The 20625-nt window shown below is 37.9% G+C and overlaps 1 protein-coding gene across 13 annotated transcripts; it reads left to right on the top strand.

Annotated features, from left to right (window-relative positions):
- Window positions 1-3: 3 nt before the first annotated feature.
- Window positions 4-20396, top strand: AKNAD1 (AKNA domain containing 1). 13 transcript variants are annotated; one of them, XM_083620274.1, is made up of 20 exons: window positions 32-268; window positions 2031-2106; window positions 4053-5186; window positions 6763-6822; window positions 7877-8018; window positions 8253-8401; window positions 8512-8571; window positions 9720-9853; window positions 10733-10889; window positions 12917-13086; window positions 14503-14593; window positions 14825-14931; window positions 16218-16312; window positions 16423-16555; window positions 16806-16903; window positions 18404-18526; window positions 18950-19021; window positions 19426-19510; window positions 19789-19933; window positions 20072-20396. In XM_083620274.1, the coding sequence occupies exons 3-20, from the start codon at window positions 4170-4172 to the stop codon at window positions 20213-20215; spliced, it is 2982 nt and encodes a 993-aa protein (XP_083476400.1). In that variant the 5' UTR covers window positions 32-268; window positions 2031-2106; window positions 4053-4169; the 3' UTR covers window positions 20216-20396. The 13 variants fall into 13 exon arrangements, 12 of the variants coding, with proteins under 12 accessions (XP_083476393.1, XP_083476401.1, XP_083476403.1 ...); XM_083620271.1 differs by having other exon boundaries at window positions 33-268; window positions 14822-14931; XR_014549555.1 differs by lacking the exon at window positions 2031-2106 and having other exon boundaries at window positions 4-268; window positions 14822-14931; window positions 18950-19012; window positions 19430-19510.
- Window positions 20397-20625: the final 229 nt, after the last annotated feature.

A 20625-nucleotide genomic window follows, 5' to 3' on the forward strand; every position in this document is an offset into this window, starting at 1 on the left:
TGTACCGAGATGTCCTTTCCTCCCGTTTAAACGGTGTAATCTTTCAACTGCCGCCGCCCGCATCTTTCGCATTGGCCAATGAGAAGGCGAGTGAGGCGGGGCGGGGTTTTTTCCCCCCTTCGCCTCGGCCTGCTCCACTTTTCATTGGTTTAAAAGCTGACAGTCGCTTAGGTCGGGATTTGATTTGAAGGAAAGTAGTTACAGTATTGAGAGCGAGCAGGGGCAGAAGGTACTTTGTCTTCGAGGAAAGGGGGTTTGCGCTGGAGCAGTTGAGTATTTGTTTCCATAACGAGAGGGTTTACTTAGTGTGGACTCAGAAGACGTGATTACCCCGCCCTCTAAAGTGCATTCGATGCTTTACTGGTGTAAATCTTTATTCCGGATTATTTCATTCCGGAATAAAAACTCCTATCTTTTGTGTAAAACCAGACACCGTATACACACGGTGACCGGGAAAACTATCGTAAAGCCCGGAGCAAAAAACAAGGAGGTGTCTTGTGGCACCTTAAAGACTTTACCAGATTTATTACCATAAACTTTCGTGGACTGTAGCCCACATCATCGGATGCATAAAGTGTTCATCTCAGTTACACGCTGAGGCAGCGAGCAGCTTTTGTTTTTGGTTTACTGCCCCAAACACTAATCACTATTTGATTTGATGATGTTGGGGGTTGTAAACAGTGAAGAAAGAGGGAAATGAAAAGTTTTTCATTTATCTGATGAGGTGTGGACTGTAGTCCATAAAAACACAAACCATAATAAATAGGATTGACTTTAACGTTGCTGCAAAAGACAAGTAATAATCTATAGATGATTAGTTCATCCTTCCTGGTGGGAAGAATTTCCTGTTGCCTATGCACCAAGAAACTGAAGGCCCCATATGAATCACCAAACGCCTAATATTGGGTCAAGCTGCCTTTGAAGAGTCTCCCTATATGCAGTAAAAATACTTTTGCCCTTTACCATGTGAAGTAGGCTAAGGAACATTATACATTCTCTACTGCCAGAGAAAGGGAGGGACAGTATAAAATAATTATAGTTGCCTGCCTCAAGCCTTTGGCAATAGAGCTTAATACATTCATACAGGAAGGGGTGGAGATGGGAACACACCCATCATTCTCACTCAGCACATGGGATGTGCTCATCAGAAAGCATGCTTACCTGGTGCATCAAGGAAGCTTGATATTGTCTAGCAGCAAGGCTGCATCTGGAACTTGAGTACAGCTAAATATATATATGAAGAGATACAAGGTGTGTTATGCTTTGGATGCTAGTTTACTTACATCAGCCATAGTTTATCTTACAAGTGTATAAACAGACTAGAGCTTGAGTTCAAATATCTGCTCAGCCATGAAACCACTGTGTGACCTTGGGTCAGTCACATTCTCTCAGTCTAACAGGGTTGTTGCAAGGATAAATTGGAAGAAAGAAAAACCATTTACACCACTTTGAGCTATTTGGATATAAATGCAATAAATAATCATGTACAGTACTAAGAGTTTTAGCAAAAATATTCTTTTTTTTATAAGCAAGTGGAATAGAGCAGTCTGACTCTGTCATGCATACCTTACACAGGATGCTGCAAAACAAGCCTCTGCTTAGAATCATAGAATAGAATCATAGAATCATAGAGTTGGAAGAGACCACAAGGGCCATCGAGTCCAACCCCCTGCCAAGCAGGAAACACCATCAGAGCACTCCTGACATATGGTTGTCAAGCCTCTGCTTAAAGACCTCCAAAGAAGGAGACTCCACCACACTCCTTGGCAGCAAATCCCACTGTCGAACAGCTCTTACTGTCAGGAAGTTCTTCCTAATGTTTAGGTGGAATCTTCTTTCTTGTAGTTTGGATCCATTGCTCCGTGTCCGCTTCTCTGGAGCAGCAGAAAACAACCTTTCTCCCTCCTCTATGTGACATCCTTTTATATATTTGCTTGCACCTCCGCAGGTGCTGAAGGGATATTATCAGGATGCCTGTGTTTCCTCCTTCTGCTTTCCTAAACTATGTCACTGACGTTTTTAATTCCTAGTGCTTAAGAAACTGAGCTTCCATGTGTAAAGGGACTCCTCATAAGAAGATTCTAATGGACTAGAATACAAAACAAAGTAATTATGGAAAATACCTTTGAGGATTTTCAAATGAATGCACAGCGTCTCCTCCTCCCTTTGCAACTCCCTCTTAGCCATGCTAATGTGAAACATTCCTAGAGATTGCCTGTCTAGATAATTTATAAAGATTTCAGGATGCAAATATTTGCTTTTGATCTTAAGAAGCAGTAACAGATGATGGCCATGATAATAGTAAATAATTAACTTGCATGGACCTTCCCATATAAATAATTAAAAGTCTCCACTGTGTAGGTGGAATAAACAGATTTAAGACATTAAAGGCTTCAGAAGAAATCCAATACCCATTCGAAATACTCCTTCATAGGTCCCAATGAAAACAAAAGTTAGTTGTTAAGTGAGCCTAGGCTCATTCTGACATTCCCACCCAGGACTGGAAAATGATGGCTTGTTACTCTATATTCCCTTTGTGATCCCACTGAACAATAGCAGGATGAAACCAGAATAATAAATAGCAAGGTGTCTTGTTGCCTTTATAAAGATACTGTGCTACTCCAGTTTGCTAGGCTCAATATAAGGTTACAGCTTATGTAATTAAATATATCCACTATGAAAAAGCATTGCTGTGTCTGAGTCTTAACTGTTTGGTAGTAGGCAACAGAAAATGTTCCAAGAAATTTGCTATTATACTGGTTGCCTAGGAAATTAGCCAGACATTTGCCTGTGATGTGTAAGTATAAGGGAGCATTGTCAATTTAACTATTAATATTTTCTGTACAAGTATATGTACTGTTTCTGTTTTATAGATGTAATGGGAAATGAGCAGGATGTGTGTATTGAAAGATGCGGGGGGCAGGCATGAAATAAATATTTAAGGTGTAGTAATTTACATTCTGTTTGCCTGTTTACATGCATTTGCCAGAGGATATATATAACAAGCTGTAACTTAGACCCCAAAGCAGTTTAGACTCTAGCAAAGTTGTCCAGCATTTGACAAATGCTTGATGTTCCGAGCTACTTTGGTAGCCAAGCAAAATGTGTTGGTTTGCATATATAGAAACTAAGAAATGGCTAGGTTCATGTAAACTAACCCAAAGCCAGACCTCTGGGGGTGAGGAGTAAAATTATACTTCAAATGCACTTTTCATTTTAGAATATACACAGAAGTAGATCTACAGATATCCCAAGCCATTCAGATTCACATAAAGAGTGCTCTTTTGTCCAGTTAATGTAAAATTTTGGGCTAATAAAAATTTATCAGGTGATGCAGGTTAGTCAGAGTGTTCTGTTTGAAAAAAGTGCCTGGGACAAAAAAAGAAATCAATTTTTTTTATTTCAGTGGATTTACCTCAGACAAGAGTATATAGGATTGTCTTGATAAAATATCACCAGATGTTCTCTCTTATTTCCTTTTTTAATGTTCACATTGAAACCTTGCTGTCTCAAATAAGGACAGGGCTTGCACATTGTTAATCCATAGCTGTATGGAAGGCAGCAACTTTTCATCCCAGTGTTGAAGTACTATTTGTTTAGTTATGCATCCATAACTCAGTGTTCATGAGCCACTGATAAATTTCAAATAGTGGAGGTGTAGTTCAGCAAAACATGTATATTTTTGAAATGTAGGGAGGTTTCTGGGACTAAATAATTACCAAGACTTCACTCCAACAGGAGCTTATAACAGGGCATCCCTACATCATGTGGATAAGGGAACTGATTTTTGCTCCACATTGCCAACACCTCAGGAAAGCAGTACCCTTAGTTAAGCTGCAGCTAACTGGCACTATTGATTGTGGATATAATTTTCCTTCATCCTAGGTTAGATCCTTAGGCAACCCCAAAGATTTTAATTGCATTAATTATAAGGAGTACTGTATGTGAAATGGACTCCAGAAAGTTTTAGAGTAGGGAAAAGGAAGACTTACAAGTTTATTGTACTGTTTTATTTAGTTCAGCTAATGTGCATGTTCTCTCAAATCTTTCAGAATTTGAAAGCTGACGTTCAGTGAAAGTCATATTGAATATGCTCAGAATATGAGCAGGTATTGTAGGTAAGAACAGTCTAACTGTATGAAGGCTAAGCCAATAATATAGTATTTGATATGCTTTACCCTGAAGACAATACTGATGATGAGCAAGAAGATCTGCCTTATGATGGAGATCTACAAGATACATGTCAATACAAGTGTGATTCACCAAACCTAGAAAATTCCACTTGTGTAGAAGATGGATCTCAGCATGTTTTCACCTTGACACCTTCTCACATGAGCTGTCATTCAAAAGAAAAATCAGACTGCAAAACACAACTGCCTGAAACAAAAATAAATCTGGCAACACTGCAAAGGGGAAATGACATGGAATCTCCCAAGGCAACAGAGGAGTTACTTGCTTGGGATGTTAACAGTTTAGGAAGAAATCAACATCTATCCAACTCAAACATTTCAGATGTCCTTTTACGCCATTTTCCCCAAGAGGAATTATCAAATTTGTGCCAATTGATTGATTCTGAGACTCTCCCAGAGATATCATTTACTGAAAGTTTTGATGAAACTATCCTAAATAAAATTAAGATTTCAGAAAGTACAATATCTTTACCAAAGGAAGAAGGAAAAAATCTCGAATGTTGTAATTCAAAAAGAGAAGTAAAATTTGAATCAGTTGACAAAAATTGGGATTTGACTGAAGTTAAGGAGTTTGTAATGGATAAAAGTGTGAATCCCACTTGTGACAGAAAAGATTGTAAAGAAGATAATCTTCAACTTGTAATTGAGAAAGAACATGCAATTAATGAAGACTTCCATTATTTCTCAACCCCTAAAGATGTGTACCAAGAGCACAAATATTTTCTGGCAACAACTTCGCATAATCTCAAAAATGGTCAACGTCAGGTTCATTATCAGCTTCCTGATTTTTCTAAGGTTGCTCCAAAGGTCAAAATACCTAAAGGAAAAAATAGCAACTCATGCCCTATACCTAAAAAGACCACACACACCCCAAATTTGCTTGGTAAATCAGAAGTTGTGAAAGATGTTTTAGAAGCAATGAATTCTTTGGACTCTGTTGCAACCAAGAATGAAGAAAAGGGAATTAGCACACCTGAACTAGACCAACAACTAGAGGTAGATAAAAGGTGATATTGCACATAATTGGAATTGCCATTGATAGCCATGCACAATCTTGGGTGTATTTATTATGCCTGTAACAACTCAGCCAGCCACAGATTTCTGTGTGTCTCTAGACACTGGTTTGTGCAACACACTAAACTTTGACTTAGTGGGACCATGCAAATGGGTGAACTCTTAGAAAGAACTTAGCAGCTCCTTTGGTGGTGTTTTGCTGCCACGCTGATTTCTTAGCATTTCATCCAAACTAGGACTCAGTCTCTCCTCACTAACCATGAGCTTACAGCAAACTAGTCCATAAGCTGAATGCCTACCTTTTATTTTTTTGTTAAATGTAAAACCAAAAACCAGAGAGACTCCTCTAATCTGTGGAGGCAACCCTAAGCATGCTTATTCTAATGAGTAAACCCTATGAGCATAGTGAGACTTAAAAGTAAAAGAATAAATATTAGCTGGAGTGCAAAGTGAAGAGTGCAGCCTAATACCTTACATTTGTGCTGAAGAATTTACATGTGGGCTGGACTGAAAGGAGACCTACTGCAAATAGGAAGCACTTTTACCCATAAAAGGGTCATTCCATGATTTCTGCTGCTTCCCCACTCTATGTGCCATGCCCCATACAGTTCCAGAGGTTCCCTGGCCAGCTTTTTGGAATTTCAGGGGACTATATTGGAAAGGATGATAATGGCAGTTGTTAAGATCCAAGCCATTATCTCCAGTCTAACCATCCTGCAGTATGCACTGATTGGGAAACTTCTACCAACCTGAGCTTTCCAAGGGGTAATACTGTATATCCAGAAAAACATTTGTTATCTTCTTAGATGGTGGTATACACATTATCTACTCCTATGTAAAAAAAACTTATTGAAACTTGTATAGTATTGTATATCATTTTGATTATGTATACTGCCTTGTTAATATTGGCACTGAAGAAATTATAGCAATAAGATACCGGTATTTCCTCTTCATTAGCACAAGCCCCTTTCATGTAACCATCTGTATGTGATCTTTTATATGTATATATTTTAATTCTACTCCTGTTGTTAAATTATTGATTTTTATATCTTTTAGTAGTTTATATGTTTTTAGTAGTTTTAGTAGTTTCTATTTTAGTTGTAATCTGCCTATATACTCTCATTATGGGAAAAGGTAATATTATTATTAATGAGCCCAAGCACCAGTTTGGATCCCAGACTGCATTTTCTACCCTAACCTTATCCTTTGCTCATAGCACTGCTTCCTAGCCCAAAATCTATATTTCCCCCCTTTCAGATGCATTATCACCATTAGCCACTTTTTCCAGAGTTCCCATTATATCCAGCAATCATCTCCCAGTGTAATAGCATCCAGTATCTCCTGAGCCTAGCTTCTCTATGAGGATTTTCCTGGCCAATTTTTTGTTTTCTTTACAGCGCTTACTCTATTTGAATATAGATTTTTCCTAAGCAGCTAGAACATTAATGAATGACCTTGGCTATGGGAAAAGTATTGCTCACAGTCAATTGCTATTTTTGCTTTCCATATACAATATATGTTTATTGTTTTCTCTTTTTTATATCTATTGAAATAATAGCTACTGACAAAACAAGCTGAAGCTCAGAATCATATTGATCATCTAAGATTTAATACAAAGGTAAGTCTTCTATAACATGAAGTCAGTTTTTCTTAATATCTTTTCTTGCTACAAAATATTAATATATTTTTTGAATACAAATGTATTGTTTATGCATGCATGGTATAATGCATTGCAAGCACATTCTGTATTCTTTTTAGTGTCTGTTTAAAACATGTGCAAGGCTGCCCAGACATGTAGAAATTACATGTGTTTTATCTCTTTTTAGCTACCATTGATTTAAATCTTTTTATATATTATTCACTTTTTATACAGAATTTTAATGCTTTATTTTATATCTTTGTAAACCACTTAGGTTTCCTTGTAGTCAAACAGAATGCAGTTCTTGTTAAATAAATATGCATACTTTCATACTGTGAGTTACAGATAGGTAGCCGTGTTGGTCTGCCATAGTCAAAACAAAATTTTTTTTCCCTTCCAGTAGCACCTTAAAGACCAACTAAGTTAGTTCTTGGTATGAGCTTTCGTGTGCATGCACACTTCTTCAGATACAGATGTGTATCTGAAGAAGTGTGCATGCACACGAAAGCTCATACCAAGAACTAACTTAGTTGGTCTTTAAGGTGCTACTGGAAGGAAATTTTTTGTTTTGTTTTTCATACTGTGGTTTATTTATTTCTCTGCTTCAGTATTTTATGGAATATAGTGCGCTCACTCTTCCTAGAGCAGATGCACTGGAACAAGCTAATTTTCCTTGAGTATAGCTGGTATAAACAGTAACCCTAGTCCATGGCTATGTTTGAACAACCCTAGTGACGACTCCTCCTTTCCACCACCCAACTTCAATGACCTAAGATGTCTAATCAATTTGCTATGTATTTTACCTTGTTTTTGTAAGCCCTGAAAGTTCCATTGAAGAGTGGTATATAGATCTTTTAAATAAATTAAAATATACTGGTGTTTGGATATCGCTTGCCTAATTTTACCAAGTTATTATTTGGGCCGGTGGATGCTTGGGGTGGGGGTGGGGTATCATAAAGATAAAGGCAAGTGAATGTTTTTATTGTGGGTGCTGATTTTGTACTTCACAATGTGTTTTTGTATATTTTAACAGATACCTCCTTGCTCAAATCAAAATAGACCAAATCCTGGCATTAAATCAGAAAGTCCTGGAATAACTACAGAAATGTCTACAGTTCTACCTGTAACAGTCCCTGTGAAGCCCATGGTTGGTTTCTCCCAGTCACCTTTCTCAGGTAGTTCAAATGGACTATTCAAATACTTAGAATACAATTATTATTTTACTTGTATAGCCCTCCAGAAGTTGTTTAACTACAACTCCCTGACCATTGGACTAAACTGACGGGAACTGGAGTGCATCTGGAGGGCCTCAGCTTAAGCCACCGCTGTTCTGCCTGTTTACTGTTGTACACTATATGAAGGAAATAGCATACAGATCACATTAGCACTTTTGTCATATTGTTCTGTAGAACTGCAGTCGCAAAGAATGATCTCACCATTACCCTCAGCTGATGCAGCAAGACAATCATCTGGGAATCAACCTCTGTTGCAAAACGTTACAGAAGAAGAAAAGCTTTTTCAGATGTTAAAGGAACAGTCAGAAGAGCTAAAATCAAAAGTAATACAAATAGTTCTTTTTTAAATACAATATATATTTGAAACAAACACCTTGTTTTTCTTAATACTCCATCTGAAAGCTTAAATGAAATGCATCCCTTTTTCTTAAAGGTGGAAACATTTTCTAACTGTCTTACACAGGATGTATTCCCAGTGGAAGAACGCCATCAGGTGAATACCTTTTTTTGTGTTTGAAAACAAAATTGTTACATTTTAAAACTCTGTTTTTGAAAAACTATATGTAAAAATAAAATGTATGAAATCTAGAATAGCAGCACTATTCTCTACATCTTCTACTCAGAATGAAGTATAAAAATTGCTGCTTAAATCAGTTAAAATTAGTTTCCATTGAAATAAGTGAGACAGGTGAGTCACGACTTACATGTCATAGATTTAAATGGGAACTAAGTTCAGTTACCTTAATCTGTGCTTAATAATAAATCATTTTCATCATCTCAGAATCATGTGAAGTTGTAATATCATACTCTCTCTACAAGTTTGTACAGGAGAGGTGGTTAACCTATGGCCCTCCAGATATTGTTGGTTTACAGCTTCTATCATCCCTGACCATCGGTCTTGCTGAGAGATGAATTCCAACATATGAAAGGGCACTGATTAGCCACCCCTGCTGTTTAGGACTGCAGTCTTAATGGAGCAGTTTTATGACCACAGGTCTTGCTATAAAAGCAATTATAATTTGAATATATTCCTTCAATTACCTTAATTCCTAAATTACCTTCAGAATTAACTGGGAGATTTTCCTGAAGGGGAGTGAAGGCATTTGTTTAAGTATACCCTGCAGGCCACAGATGTAAAGCACCCATAGATTAAGATTAATCAAATTTCTTAGTTGCCTACTGCAAAAGAAATCTCTGGGTGGCTTAAAAGAAATTTACAAAAACTATTTCAACATAGTAAGTAAAGATACTTACATAAATTATATACCCCAAAGCGGCACCTCATTCACTTCTGCAGAGGAGGCAGCTCCATATGCATATTTCTTCGTGTGTACTCTTCCACTGAAGTGTACAGGGCAGTTCACACATGCCAGAATGCCACCTGCACAGACATATAGAGTTCTTGGTAGAGCAGTATTGTTTGAGTACAACATTTTGACAAAACAGGCATTCAGTTAAATATAAGAAACGTTTTAAAAGACTGGTGTAAACTACTTTAGCTATTCATGTTATGTTTATCTTGTTATGTTTGAAGCTATTGCTGTGTCCATGGCATGTTTAAGGACAGCACTGAATATTTCAATTACTAACCTATAGAAAAACTGTCAAATAACACCAAGGTTACAAATTTTGTTTGTGAAGCTTTTAAGGCTTTTAAAGGAGCAACTATACAAGCTGGAATGGAATTATTTAGCCACAAAGGAGAAACATGGTGCATTTCGGCATCAACATCCTATGTACCCATCAATGAGCATCGGAGAGTTTGATCCTAACAGGTCAAGTATTTTTTAAAAAACAATAATACACTAATAATGTAATCATTTTAAAAAATCTTACATTCACGAGCTTGCTTATGTTAAAAAATTATTGGGACGCACATCAAAAATTACTTTACTTTTGGTCACCCACCAATTCTCTCCTGCAAATGCCTCCCAGGCTGATACAAGAAATACCGTATTTTTCGCTCTATAGGACGCACTTTTCCCCTCCAAAAATTAAGGGGTAAGGCAAGCTGGGAGTAAAATGAGGAAGTGATCCATCCAGATGGGACAAGGAATTTGCAGGAAAGGCTGTGCAGAAGGATCCTGTACATGGAAATACGACATTATTCAGAGGAGTGAAGGATAGATAGTTGTACTCCTTCCCATTCACCTCTCAATGTGTAACTATGTCTGATGTGTGTCACTACATGCAGCTTCCCTGCATATGACATTATTAATAACGAGCCCTTTTTTATCTGCATCCAACCTTAAGATGTGGCTAGCAGCACTCACCTTTTTCATGATTGCAACCCTTATTTTGAAGTTCAAACATCACTGTACTCAGTGCATGTTAAACATTGTGGGTTGCATCCCGTGCTGTGCCAGTGGGATTCTGCTGGTACAATGGGACTTCCCCAACCCTCCTGAGCTGATTGTGAGGGCATGCAGGAGGCTGGAAGGGTAAGGAGAGGAAGAGAAAGTTCTGCTACATGCACAGAAATCCATTGCGCCAGTGGAGTTGCAGTGTTGGATATGGCACTGTGGCATGAATACTGTGATTTTTGACATTTCCTTTCCTTAACTAGCCCATTGTATCTCAAATAGTATGATAAGGACAAGAAGCATGTATCAATATTATAATGTAACTTTGTATCTTATATTATTTGGATTTAGAAAAGTAGAGGGGGAGATATTTAAGCTTGGGATGCTGCTTGAAGATATCAAAGAGAAAATCGATAAGACTGCCTGCAGCCCACGTTCCTCTGCTTTTGTAACATCACCATCATGCACACCCTGTGAATCTGCTTCTCCCTATTCAAGTCGTTCTGAGGTAAACCATTAAGTCCCAATAAAGAACAAAGCATATTGTTTTATATCACATTATCTTCACTGAGATTGCATGATTGAATTAATGTTAGAGTGGCAATACATGCACTCAAAATGTAGCAATACTGTCATAGTGCCACACCCCTCTAATTCACCAGTCCCATTTCACTGGATTTTCAGGTTTTGAAAGTTTTCAGGTTTAGACCTTCTGACTTTCTGTCTCCTCCACAGGATCATGCAGTTTAGCTTTAAGCTAACAGCAGGCCTTTGGACCTCTTCCAGATATGTATATATCAAATTGTGCTCCTTGGTATGACTGTTGCTAAATTGTATTGAAATATTATTTTCCTGGTTTAGCTATAAGCCTGTGTGTTAATAACATTACCATAGTTGCACAAGACTCTTCAGTCTAGAGGCAGTAGCTAATTAATCCTGGTTTTTAGATGTTTTGTAGACATTTAGACTTAACATGTGGATTCCTTCTATTTCATTAGGGAAGAAATTACTTCAAAACTATGAACCTCTTAGAATAATAGAATTGTAGAGTTGGAAGAGACCCCAAGGTTCATCTAATCCAACCCTCTGCAATGTAGGAATCTCAACTAAAGCATACATGACAGGTGGCCATCCAACCTTGGCTTAGAAACCTCCAAGGACAGAGAGGCCACCACCTCCTGAGAGAGTCTGTTCCACTGTCTAACAGCTCTGTCAAAAAGCTCTTCCTGATGTTTAGTCAGAATCTACTTTCTTGTAACTTGAAGCTATTGGTTCAGATCCTAGCCTCTGGAGCCAGAAATCAAGTTTGCTTCATCTTCCATGTGACAGTCCTTTAGATATTTGAAGATGGCTATCATGTCTGCTCGCAGTCTGTTTTCCAGGCTAAACTTATCCAACTCCCTCATAAGGCTTGGTTTCCAAACTGTTTAACATCTTGGTTCCCCTCTTCTGCACACATTCCAGCTTGTCAATATCCTTATTAAATTGTGATGCCCAGAACTGGACACAGTATTCCAGGAGTGGTCTGGCCAAGGCAGACTAGAGCAGGACTATGACTTACCTTGATCAGGACAGTATACTTCTGTTGATGCAGCCTAGAATAGCATTAGCTTTTTTTGCTGTTGCCTTACACAGTTGACTTGTGTTAAGCTTGTGGTCTACTAAGACCCCTAGGTCCTTTTCACATGTACTACTGGCAATCTAGGTGTCCTCCATCTTATATTTGTACAGTTGGTTCTTCCTATCTAAGTGTAGAACCTTACATTTGTATCTATTGAAATTCATTTTGTTAGTTTGGGCCCAGTTCTTCACCCTGTTAAGGTCATCTTGAATCTCCTTAATTAACAGGAGTGAAAATTACAATATTTTTTAAGTTATTCAGATCTTTTGGTTGGCATGCAAAGTGGGTTTTGCAGATGAAAATGGTACATATATGTCAGGGAACTGCCATCGGAGCCAAGAGTGGAGGTAAGGCTCCCCAACGATGCAGGAGAAGGGACCAGCAGGGAGAGAGAGAACACTTCCTTTGGGGAAGGAAATCGGCGTGACACCAGGAAGAAAGGGGAGCAGGGAAGGACTTCGGAGAGATGGCTCCAAGACTCTTCCACAGAGACCAGCGGGGAGAGCCCAGGACCTCCGCTGGCCACGCCCACTCTGCGCAGAAGACTTCCGCGCAGGGAGGCTAGGCGGAGACTTGGCGTCAAAGAGCTTATATGTTGGAAGAAGTTCAGGAAACGCCCACTGACGGATTCTGCCAGTGACTGACACAGCGACGGAGAAAGGGCTGTCCAGCCAGGGAAAGGTTTAGCCAGACAACGTTGCCTAGAGCAGCAGCCCCCTTACGCACGAGCAACCCCCAATTCCCTTTACAATATATATATATATATATGTGTGTGTGTGTGTGTGTACACATATATATGTGTATGTATGTATGTATATATATATGCAGAACTCTCCAACATTGTGAAATTGCTGTGAATGTAGCAAGTTCTTCAGTAGGTCATAATATCCATTTCCCCTGTGGTTCTTTCATAGAGTCCAGCGATTTCAAACATTAGTGAGTCCCCACAAAAGACTGCTTCTGGCGTGAATATTGCTAAGAATAAAAAGTATGGAGACAATCAAAGTCAGGCTATGGAGATGATTCCACAGAGAATGTATCAGCAATCTAACAAAGGTAGCCAATACCATCCCTTTCATCAGAAGTAAGTATTATCCATAGAAGTTGACTATTAAATGGGTCATAATGTGTTAACTATTTGCTCAGTTCAGCAGATCTCTAAATAATGGCCTAGCAGGCACAAAACATATAAAATACTTGCATGCTTTTCCTCATGAATTGGTATGCTATGGTTAGTGCTTGCGGTCGCCAACCCATATTTGGAAAGTGGTTTTACAGTTCTGGTTTGGAGGGCAAGCACTACCCATAGCTTGGCAACTCAGATCTCACAGCAAGATATATTGAGCATTAAACTATAAACTGGAAGTAAAGCTGTATGTGAAGGGTGTGTGCATGAGCCCATCATTTTGGCCATTGGTATTCTGACAGGCCAAATATAAATGTTTTGACTAAGGTCCAAAGAACTACCTTAGGTATGACCAAGTGTTTACATATATGCAAACATTCTATTTGACTATTTTACCTATATTCCCAAGCAGATCCTATAATTTTAACATGTTCCTCCACTAACGATATCACTACCAAAGTGGGAAACCTCTGTGCATCAGCATGTATTAGTAGAAACTAGATGATTAAAGCACCTTACCAGCCACACTAGTACTCAACAATTCGTTCTAGTGTGACTGAATGTGCAACAACACACACACATATCCTATGCAAATAGTTTTTTGCTGGCCTGTAAACTGTAAAATTCTATTTGTTTGATTGTAATTTAGTGGCTGATCTGTGACTGGAATAATAATAAAGACTGAAATATATATGCAATGTAAAACAATCAGCTCCATGCCATATCCTAAGTTGTTTTGTATGAAACTCACCTTTTTTTCTAAGTAGTTTACTATGCAGCATTGAGGGCTCTTTTTCAGAAACATACATTCAACCTTTCTTGGGTTCATAGAGCTGGTTGTACATTTCTTTGGAGTGTAGACCATTCCAGCTGAGTTCACTTAAACATTTCCATGTAAACGCGCCTAGGATTAGTATTAAAAGGCTCGTTATAAAGCAACATCCATTGAAACGGCTGCATATTGAAAAAAGCCTTATAAATGTGAAATACAGACTTGAAGACGTATAGGGCAACACACAGGACAGTATCCAATTATGTCTGTTTGCTTGTGCAATCGGACTTTTGGATTCTCTTCTTGTTCCTCCAGTTCCAACTCACATCCCCTCTGGAGCATATTTTGAAAACTTGTTTGCATGGGAGATGTCTGTAGAAGAAGATTTGTACGAACAGATACCCACTCATGTTGGATCTCACCCACAGAATGTAACTTTATTCTTCCCATTTGTACCAATTCATTCTGTGCCTCCCTCAGATCTGCAAACAGTTGTTTAGTGAATTTATAACCTGTTTTTAAATGCTTTTTAAAATATCAAAATTACAAGGAGTTATTATTAAAGACACATTTAATAAAACAGAATTTTGCTTTCCCCTTAGCCAGCTAGAGCTGCAAACTAAACATTCTTGTGAAGATATAGTGAATCCTCTGGAAAAATCAGGACTCCCAGCAAATAAGCAAGCTACTCATGTAAGTCAATTTGATTCTTAATTTATTGTTTTATCAGCTTGATAAAACTAAGATGGTTCTAATTAATTACTGTTGACTTTAATTACTGTTGACTAGGCTAACATCATAAGAAAATTCAATTGCTGTCATTCAAATAAATGTACAAGGAACAATGTGCATTAATGCAGCAGGTGTTCACGATGTAAGTAATAAGAGTTCTTTGTTAATGTATTGTGTTTTGTAATATAGCAGCACTGCTCCTTTTCACCCATTAAAAAGGCTGGAGGACTACAATCCCACAAACCACTTCTAGGCAGAGGAAATCAAAATGATTACAGTGATCAAGAAAACACAGATGGGTAAGTTTTAATCTCAGAGGTTCCAAAATATACTTTCTCAACTATTCCAACTGTAACACATTTGCACTGTATGATCAGCAACAAGGCCAACTTCAGGTTGTGTGCCCTTGGGCAACTGAGTATCAATTGACTCCTTTGGCACCACCAATTTTGCCCCGCCCCTTCTTATTCTAACCACTCTCCTTCCCTCTTTGTCACTTCTCGCTCATAACCAAAACAAGTCTTATTCAACACAATCTCCTATTTTCAAATAAAAATATACATTTTTTTTCACATCACTAATTGCCTATTTTTGTGCAGGGGTAGACTTTATAGTCCACCTGTCTAATTAAAGCTGTAAAAATTAAAGCCTCTATTGAAAGATGCCAGCATTTGTGCTACTGTCACAATCTCAGCCACCATCAAATCAAAACCTCTCAGTTCCCAATAGTTGCTAGCGACCAATGCCAATGATATGAGTCATGTTGACTGCAGTTATTCCCCACATAGAGCAATTGAATTTTAATTTGTAACAGACATGACAAAGTTTACAGAACTTACTGTTTATCTATGGTCCTTCCTGAAGCACATGATCTGCAATGTCATGCTGATGGAAACAATAATTTGCAACAGCTAGTCACTACATCACAAATTACTCGTAGGATTTTGCAAACTTGTAGACAGATATTAACATTTACAGATCAGCACATCTAAAACACACAACATAGCAAATCCAGACTTGGTATTACAGAAATACACTTTAGCTCAAACAAGCCAAACAAAGGTTTTCTCAGACTCTGACCAGATACCATAATAAAAAAGGACATAAGAAAAAGAAACTTCAAAAAGAAAACGCACATCAGCTGCAATTTCCCTAAACAAAATGGAGCACCATCCCTACTAGGAAAGACTAAAATGTTTAGAGCTTTTTAGTTTAGTAGAAGAGAAAACTAAGGGAAGATGTAGAGAATTATTAAATTATGGGTTTTAAAACTATACATGATCCAGGTTTATACTGTTGCATTGCTTATGCGCAGTTTCACGTTTCTTTATAGCTTTGATAACTGGGAATGATTAATAGTGTTTTAAAGAGTATCTGGAATTGGCGCCTCAATAACATGTTTTTGTGAGGGGGTCTTTTGACGCAACAGTGCTGGCTTGCAAAAGGGCTCATTGCTTCTGGGGCTCATGCTTAAAATGTGATTACAGAATTATGGAAGCAAGGGTGACATTGTTATGTCCTTTATATTGTGCTGATCCTTTCTCTGACATGCATTGTGCTCATATTTTATTTTTTACCCCATAAGTAATTTAAGCTATTGGGAAATGAGATCTCCACCCCCAGCCAATCCATATAATACCAGCAATCAAGAATCCAACGCGACTATATTGAAAGAACGAGGTACAGAAAGATAAATCAGCAAATGTATATAAGTTTTAAAAAAACCAGCAAAATAATTCTAATAGGTATCACCCACTAATCCATTTTTTCTGATATACATTTTTTCATAGGAAGCTTAACTTATCCTTCAGATCACAGGTTTCTTGATGAGTTGAGGAATCCTGCAAAGGATCATATTATTATACATCCTAGACTGAAAATACAGTTATCAAGTAGACAAGTTTGTCCCTGTTCTTCCAGCAGGTTAGTATGTACACTGCTAAACCTAAACTCTACACAAACCAAATGTGCACTCTCAGCATGTTGAGGCACAAATCCCTGATATTTCTCATAGGGTGCAATCCTAAACCCATTTACATGGGACTAAGTCCCATTGAATTCAGTAGGATTTAATTTTGAGTAGACGAGTAGAAGACTGCAATGTTAAGAACCTCTGTGCTGATTGTTAACGTACAATTAAGCCCCTCTCCTGTGTTATCTGTTTCCAACATAGAAATAAAAAAATGGAACACAGGAAAATAAAAGAAAAGCCAGACTGTGAAAGGTACTCTATCTTCTTAGAAGGAAAAGCGATGGATTTAGATTTATCAGGTACTTAAGTTTTAGTAATATTAACAAAAGGCCTCACATTATTTGGAATTTTAGTGTGAACTACTAAGCTTCTCTAGTAAACATTACAATAATCTGATGTCAGTTAAAGTCAATGGGTGTGATTGAATGTAGCAAGACTGGGCTTCTGCTTTCTTGTCGCAGCTCCCCCCCCCAAAAAAAATATGATCTGGAGGGCTAGATCCTCAGAAGCAGATTTTGGGGAGATACAATGGTGCTAGAACAGGGAAAAGAAAACTGCAAGTTCTGTAGTTTCCAGCAAAAAACAGCTGCTATAGGCAGCAAAAAAAGATGCGCTAGTGCCCCCGTATCAATGAGTACTGTCACATAAAAAAGATCAATATACGTACGTGTGTGTGTGTGTGTACATATGCATACAGTGGTACCTTGGGTTAAAGACGCTACAGGTTACAGATGCTTCGGGTCACAAACTCCACTAACCAGGAAGTGGTTGCTCCAGGTTAAGAACTTTTCCCCAGGATAAGGACGGAAATCGCACACCAGCGGTGCAGCAGCAACAGGAGGCCCTATTAGCAAAAGCACGCTTCAGGTTAAGAACTGTTTCAGGTTAAGGACAGACCTCTGGAACAAATTAAGTTCTTAACCTGAGGTATCACTGTACATCTTTAAGTATATGTAAGTATTTATAAATAAAAAATTTATCAGGGCAATGCACCTGTGCACTCCCATGGTCCCAATCAAAAACAACCATCTCATTCAGGCAAAAGAAACCACATGTTCAGCTAGATGCATTTTAAACTTCAACAGTGAGTTTCCTTGGTTGTCCAACTGGAAGTATAGCACTAAAAGGTTATGGGATTCTTAGTAACATAGGGCTCAATTAATGCTTCAGCTGGTTCTGATGACTGACTGGTACAGACTGCTATTACTCCAGCGTTAGAAGACCTTGACTGATTTTCCCCTCCTAGCTCAGTTAAAACCCTAAATGGCAAAGGGCCATGGTATCTAAAGGGTCATCTTTTTTCATTTAAATCCAGCCATCAATACCTTTATCAGAGGTGAATCTACATGTGTACCGCCCTTCTGAAGTTAGGCAGGTGGCAACCAAAAAGCCTTTTCTACAGTAGTACCATCTTATGGGATTCTCCCCATAGAAACGGAATGCTTTTGCCTGGCTCCTGAAGATACATAATGAAGGCACTAGACAAGTCTCCCTGGGGAGAGCATCCCACAAACAGGGTGCTACCACAGATAAGGCCCGTGGAGGAGGCTCACAAAGAAGGGCCTCATTGGGCCTTGTAAGCTTCCTTTGGACTGTTTGTGGATGAAAGGGAAGGTGCAAATTCCATGAATATATAAAAATTTTATACATATGTTAAGTGTTTCAGTTGTTCCAAGAGACGTAACTGACATGGCAGCAGTCATCACAGATTTTAACGAAGTCAAGCAAGCCTTACATTTCTAAGGCCAATGCATTACATATGTATTAACATGTTTGTTTAACTTGGGGTGCGGTGTTAGGTAGTGACACCGAAGACACTTCGTTCTCACACCTACTAGACAGTTCAAGCAGTGAAGTATGTCTGGAAAAGAGTATTAAAAGTCATGGATCATGGACAATGGGTCTACAAGAACAAAATGAAGGTAGAATAATTTTTGTAAGGTATTCTTTTGTATAGTATATGGATAATTCTGGATATAATTAACACACAATTTTGATCTTTATACGAATTTAGCTGAAGACACCAAAGTGGTATTATCATACTTCTGTGCCCATTCCGCTTGTTGAATCAAGAACAGCAAGCCTAAATCAGCTGTACAATCAAATTAATCTGCATGAGAATGCAGATTACACACAATGCAAAAATATACAAATCACGATTTTTGCATAACTACATCACAGTCTGAATCACTCAAAATCTGCAGTTTTCCTCTGGAAGACAAAATACCTATTTTTGGTAGTTTCCACAAAAGTCTTCAGAACACTTAAGCTATGTACAAAAATACAGACTGACTCTGGGCTAAGTTGCTGTTTTACTTTCTTTCGCCTTCTTTTTATTTCAACAGACTTCTCTCAAAGAGATTGGAAAGGCAGTCAAAGAAAGAGTTATATTAAGGAAAGTGATGACTGTGAGAGTGGTAAATCTTGATTTACCGTACAGTTAATAATTAAGCATAAGCTAATACCAAAAACATTTCTTTCTTGAAAGGGAAAAACAAAATGCACATAATCTCAGACAGTTTTTTAAACAAAAGAGAAGTTAAAGGGAATGACCCATGCCCTTTCAAAAGCTGTGATACTCAGTGGAGCCACTTCACATCCTGCTTTTTGCATATAGAAAATGGCCTTAATGGCCTTAGAAGCTTGTCACACCCTGTGTGACTCCTTTTCTAAGGTGTTAATTACAAATAAAAGAGCAGTTATACTTGTGTTTGAAACATTTAATCATCATTGCTTAATAGTAGGCTGGAGCAGGGACCAGGTAATGTAGTGAACTTGTTTAATTGCATTTTTTTAAAATATTTTTTAAAAATATTTTTAGCTAGTTCACAGAAGCAAAGCATCAACCTTCAAAGGAGATATACAAAGAAACAACCAGAAGAGTTTATAGAAAGGCTATGTGACAGGTAACATGCATCATCAGTTTTAAAACCAAGTTACTTATAACCCTAGCTTATAACTGTAATTTTCATGGGCAAGTTTGTTTTATTTGCAGCAATGCATGCCAATACTTTTAAGATCACAACAAAAAATGTAATTTTTGAATTCAGCCTTTTGTGGTGCCCTTGTGGGCTTAGTAGTAGTATAATTAATTTAGAACTAGCAAGCAGACACTAGCTGTTAAGCATAGAATGTGTTTTTGTGTATCAATATGATATGCCTGTGATTTCTTGTTACGCTCTAGACAAAATCTACATATTCCCCAAACTCGCTACTCAAGGATGCATGATACTATTATCCTTTCACCACAATACCTCCCTAGTAGGAATATTCATGGAAGGCCAGTATGCGGTCTGAGAAACAGGCACATCAAGGAGACACATTCAAAGGTAAGGGGGGAGCCTTGTATCTACAGAAAAAGAAATGAAATCTTTGAACATTTTCCTTACAATGAAACAAGTGATCTTTCCCCCCTAGTCCAATCAGTGATGTTAATTACAAGCAGAGTTTTTTCTCCCCCTTAACAGATATTAAGCTCCACTTTGGATGATGTTATACAGACTGCAAACAATTTGAAGAAAACTACAGAACACATGGTGCAAGTTGTTTCAGAAGATTTAGCCAAGGCCAAAATTCAGACACTTTCCAGTCTTGCAGCTAGCCAATACTAAATCTGAATATGTTTTGAAAACTGACAGAACTATATTTGAAAGAGAGACTATTGGAATGTGTAAAAAATGAAAAGGCATCATTTCTTTCCTTATACTTCATCTTAAATAACCTAAAATCTGTTACATAAAAAATAACAGAAATTATCAAGTTGTGAGTTAATAATAAATAGGTTTTACAAAATCATGCATTGTATATGTATGTTTAGCTCAGTTTGGAACTTAGGATAAGTTTATTTACCACTTAGTGTTGGTACAGAAGAATCATCTATTTGACTAGTCCAGTCATTTAATCTCAGACACAAACTCAGATAATTTAGTAGGCGGTGCAATTATTTTTATATCAGTATGGCTTAAAAAATTCTAATTTATTGCCCAGCAACAGCCCATTTATGTCACTCCCTCCCCCAATT

This window comes from Podarcis filfolensis (genome assembly GCF_964270895.1).
Source record: "Podarcis filfolensis genome assembly, chromosome: 6".
NCBI classification, from domain to species: domain Eukaryota; kingdom Metazoa; phylum Chordata; class Lepidosauria; order Squamata; family Lacertidae; genus Podarcis; species Podarcis filfolensis.

What these genes read in the sequence shown, in the direction of transcription:
- AKNAD1 (XM_083620267.1), top strand. Translation starts at nt 4,170, where the DNA reads ATGCTTTACCCTGAAGACAATACTGATGATGAGCAAGAAGATCTGCCT. An exon ending in GGAGAGTTTGATCCTAACAG is followed by an intron (nt 9,854 to 10,732) that starts GTCAAGTATTTT and finishes ATTTGGATTTAG; the next exon opens with AAAAGTAGAGGGGGAGATAT. An exon ending in GATCAAGAAAACACAGATGG is followed by an intron (nt 14,932 to 16,217) that starts GTAAGTTTTAAT and finishes TTACCCCATAAG; the next exon opens with TAATTTAAGCTATTGGGAAA.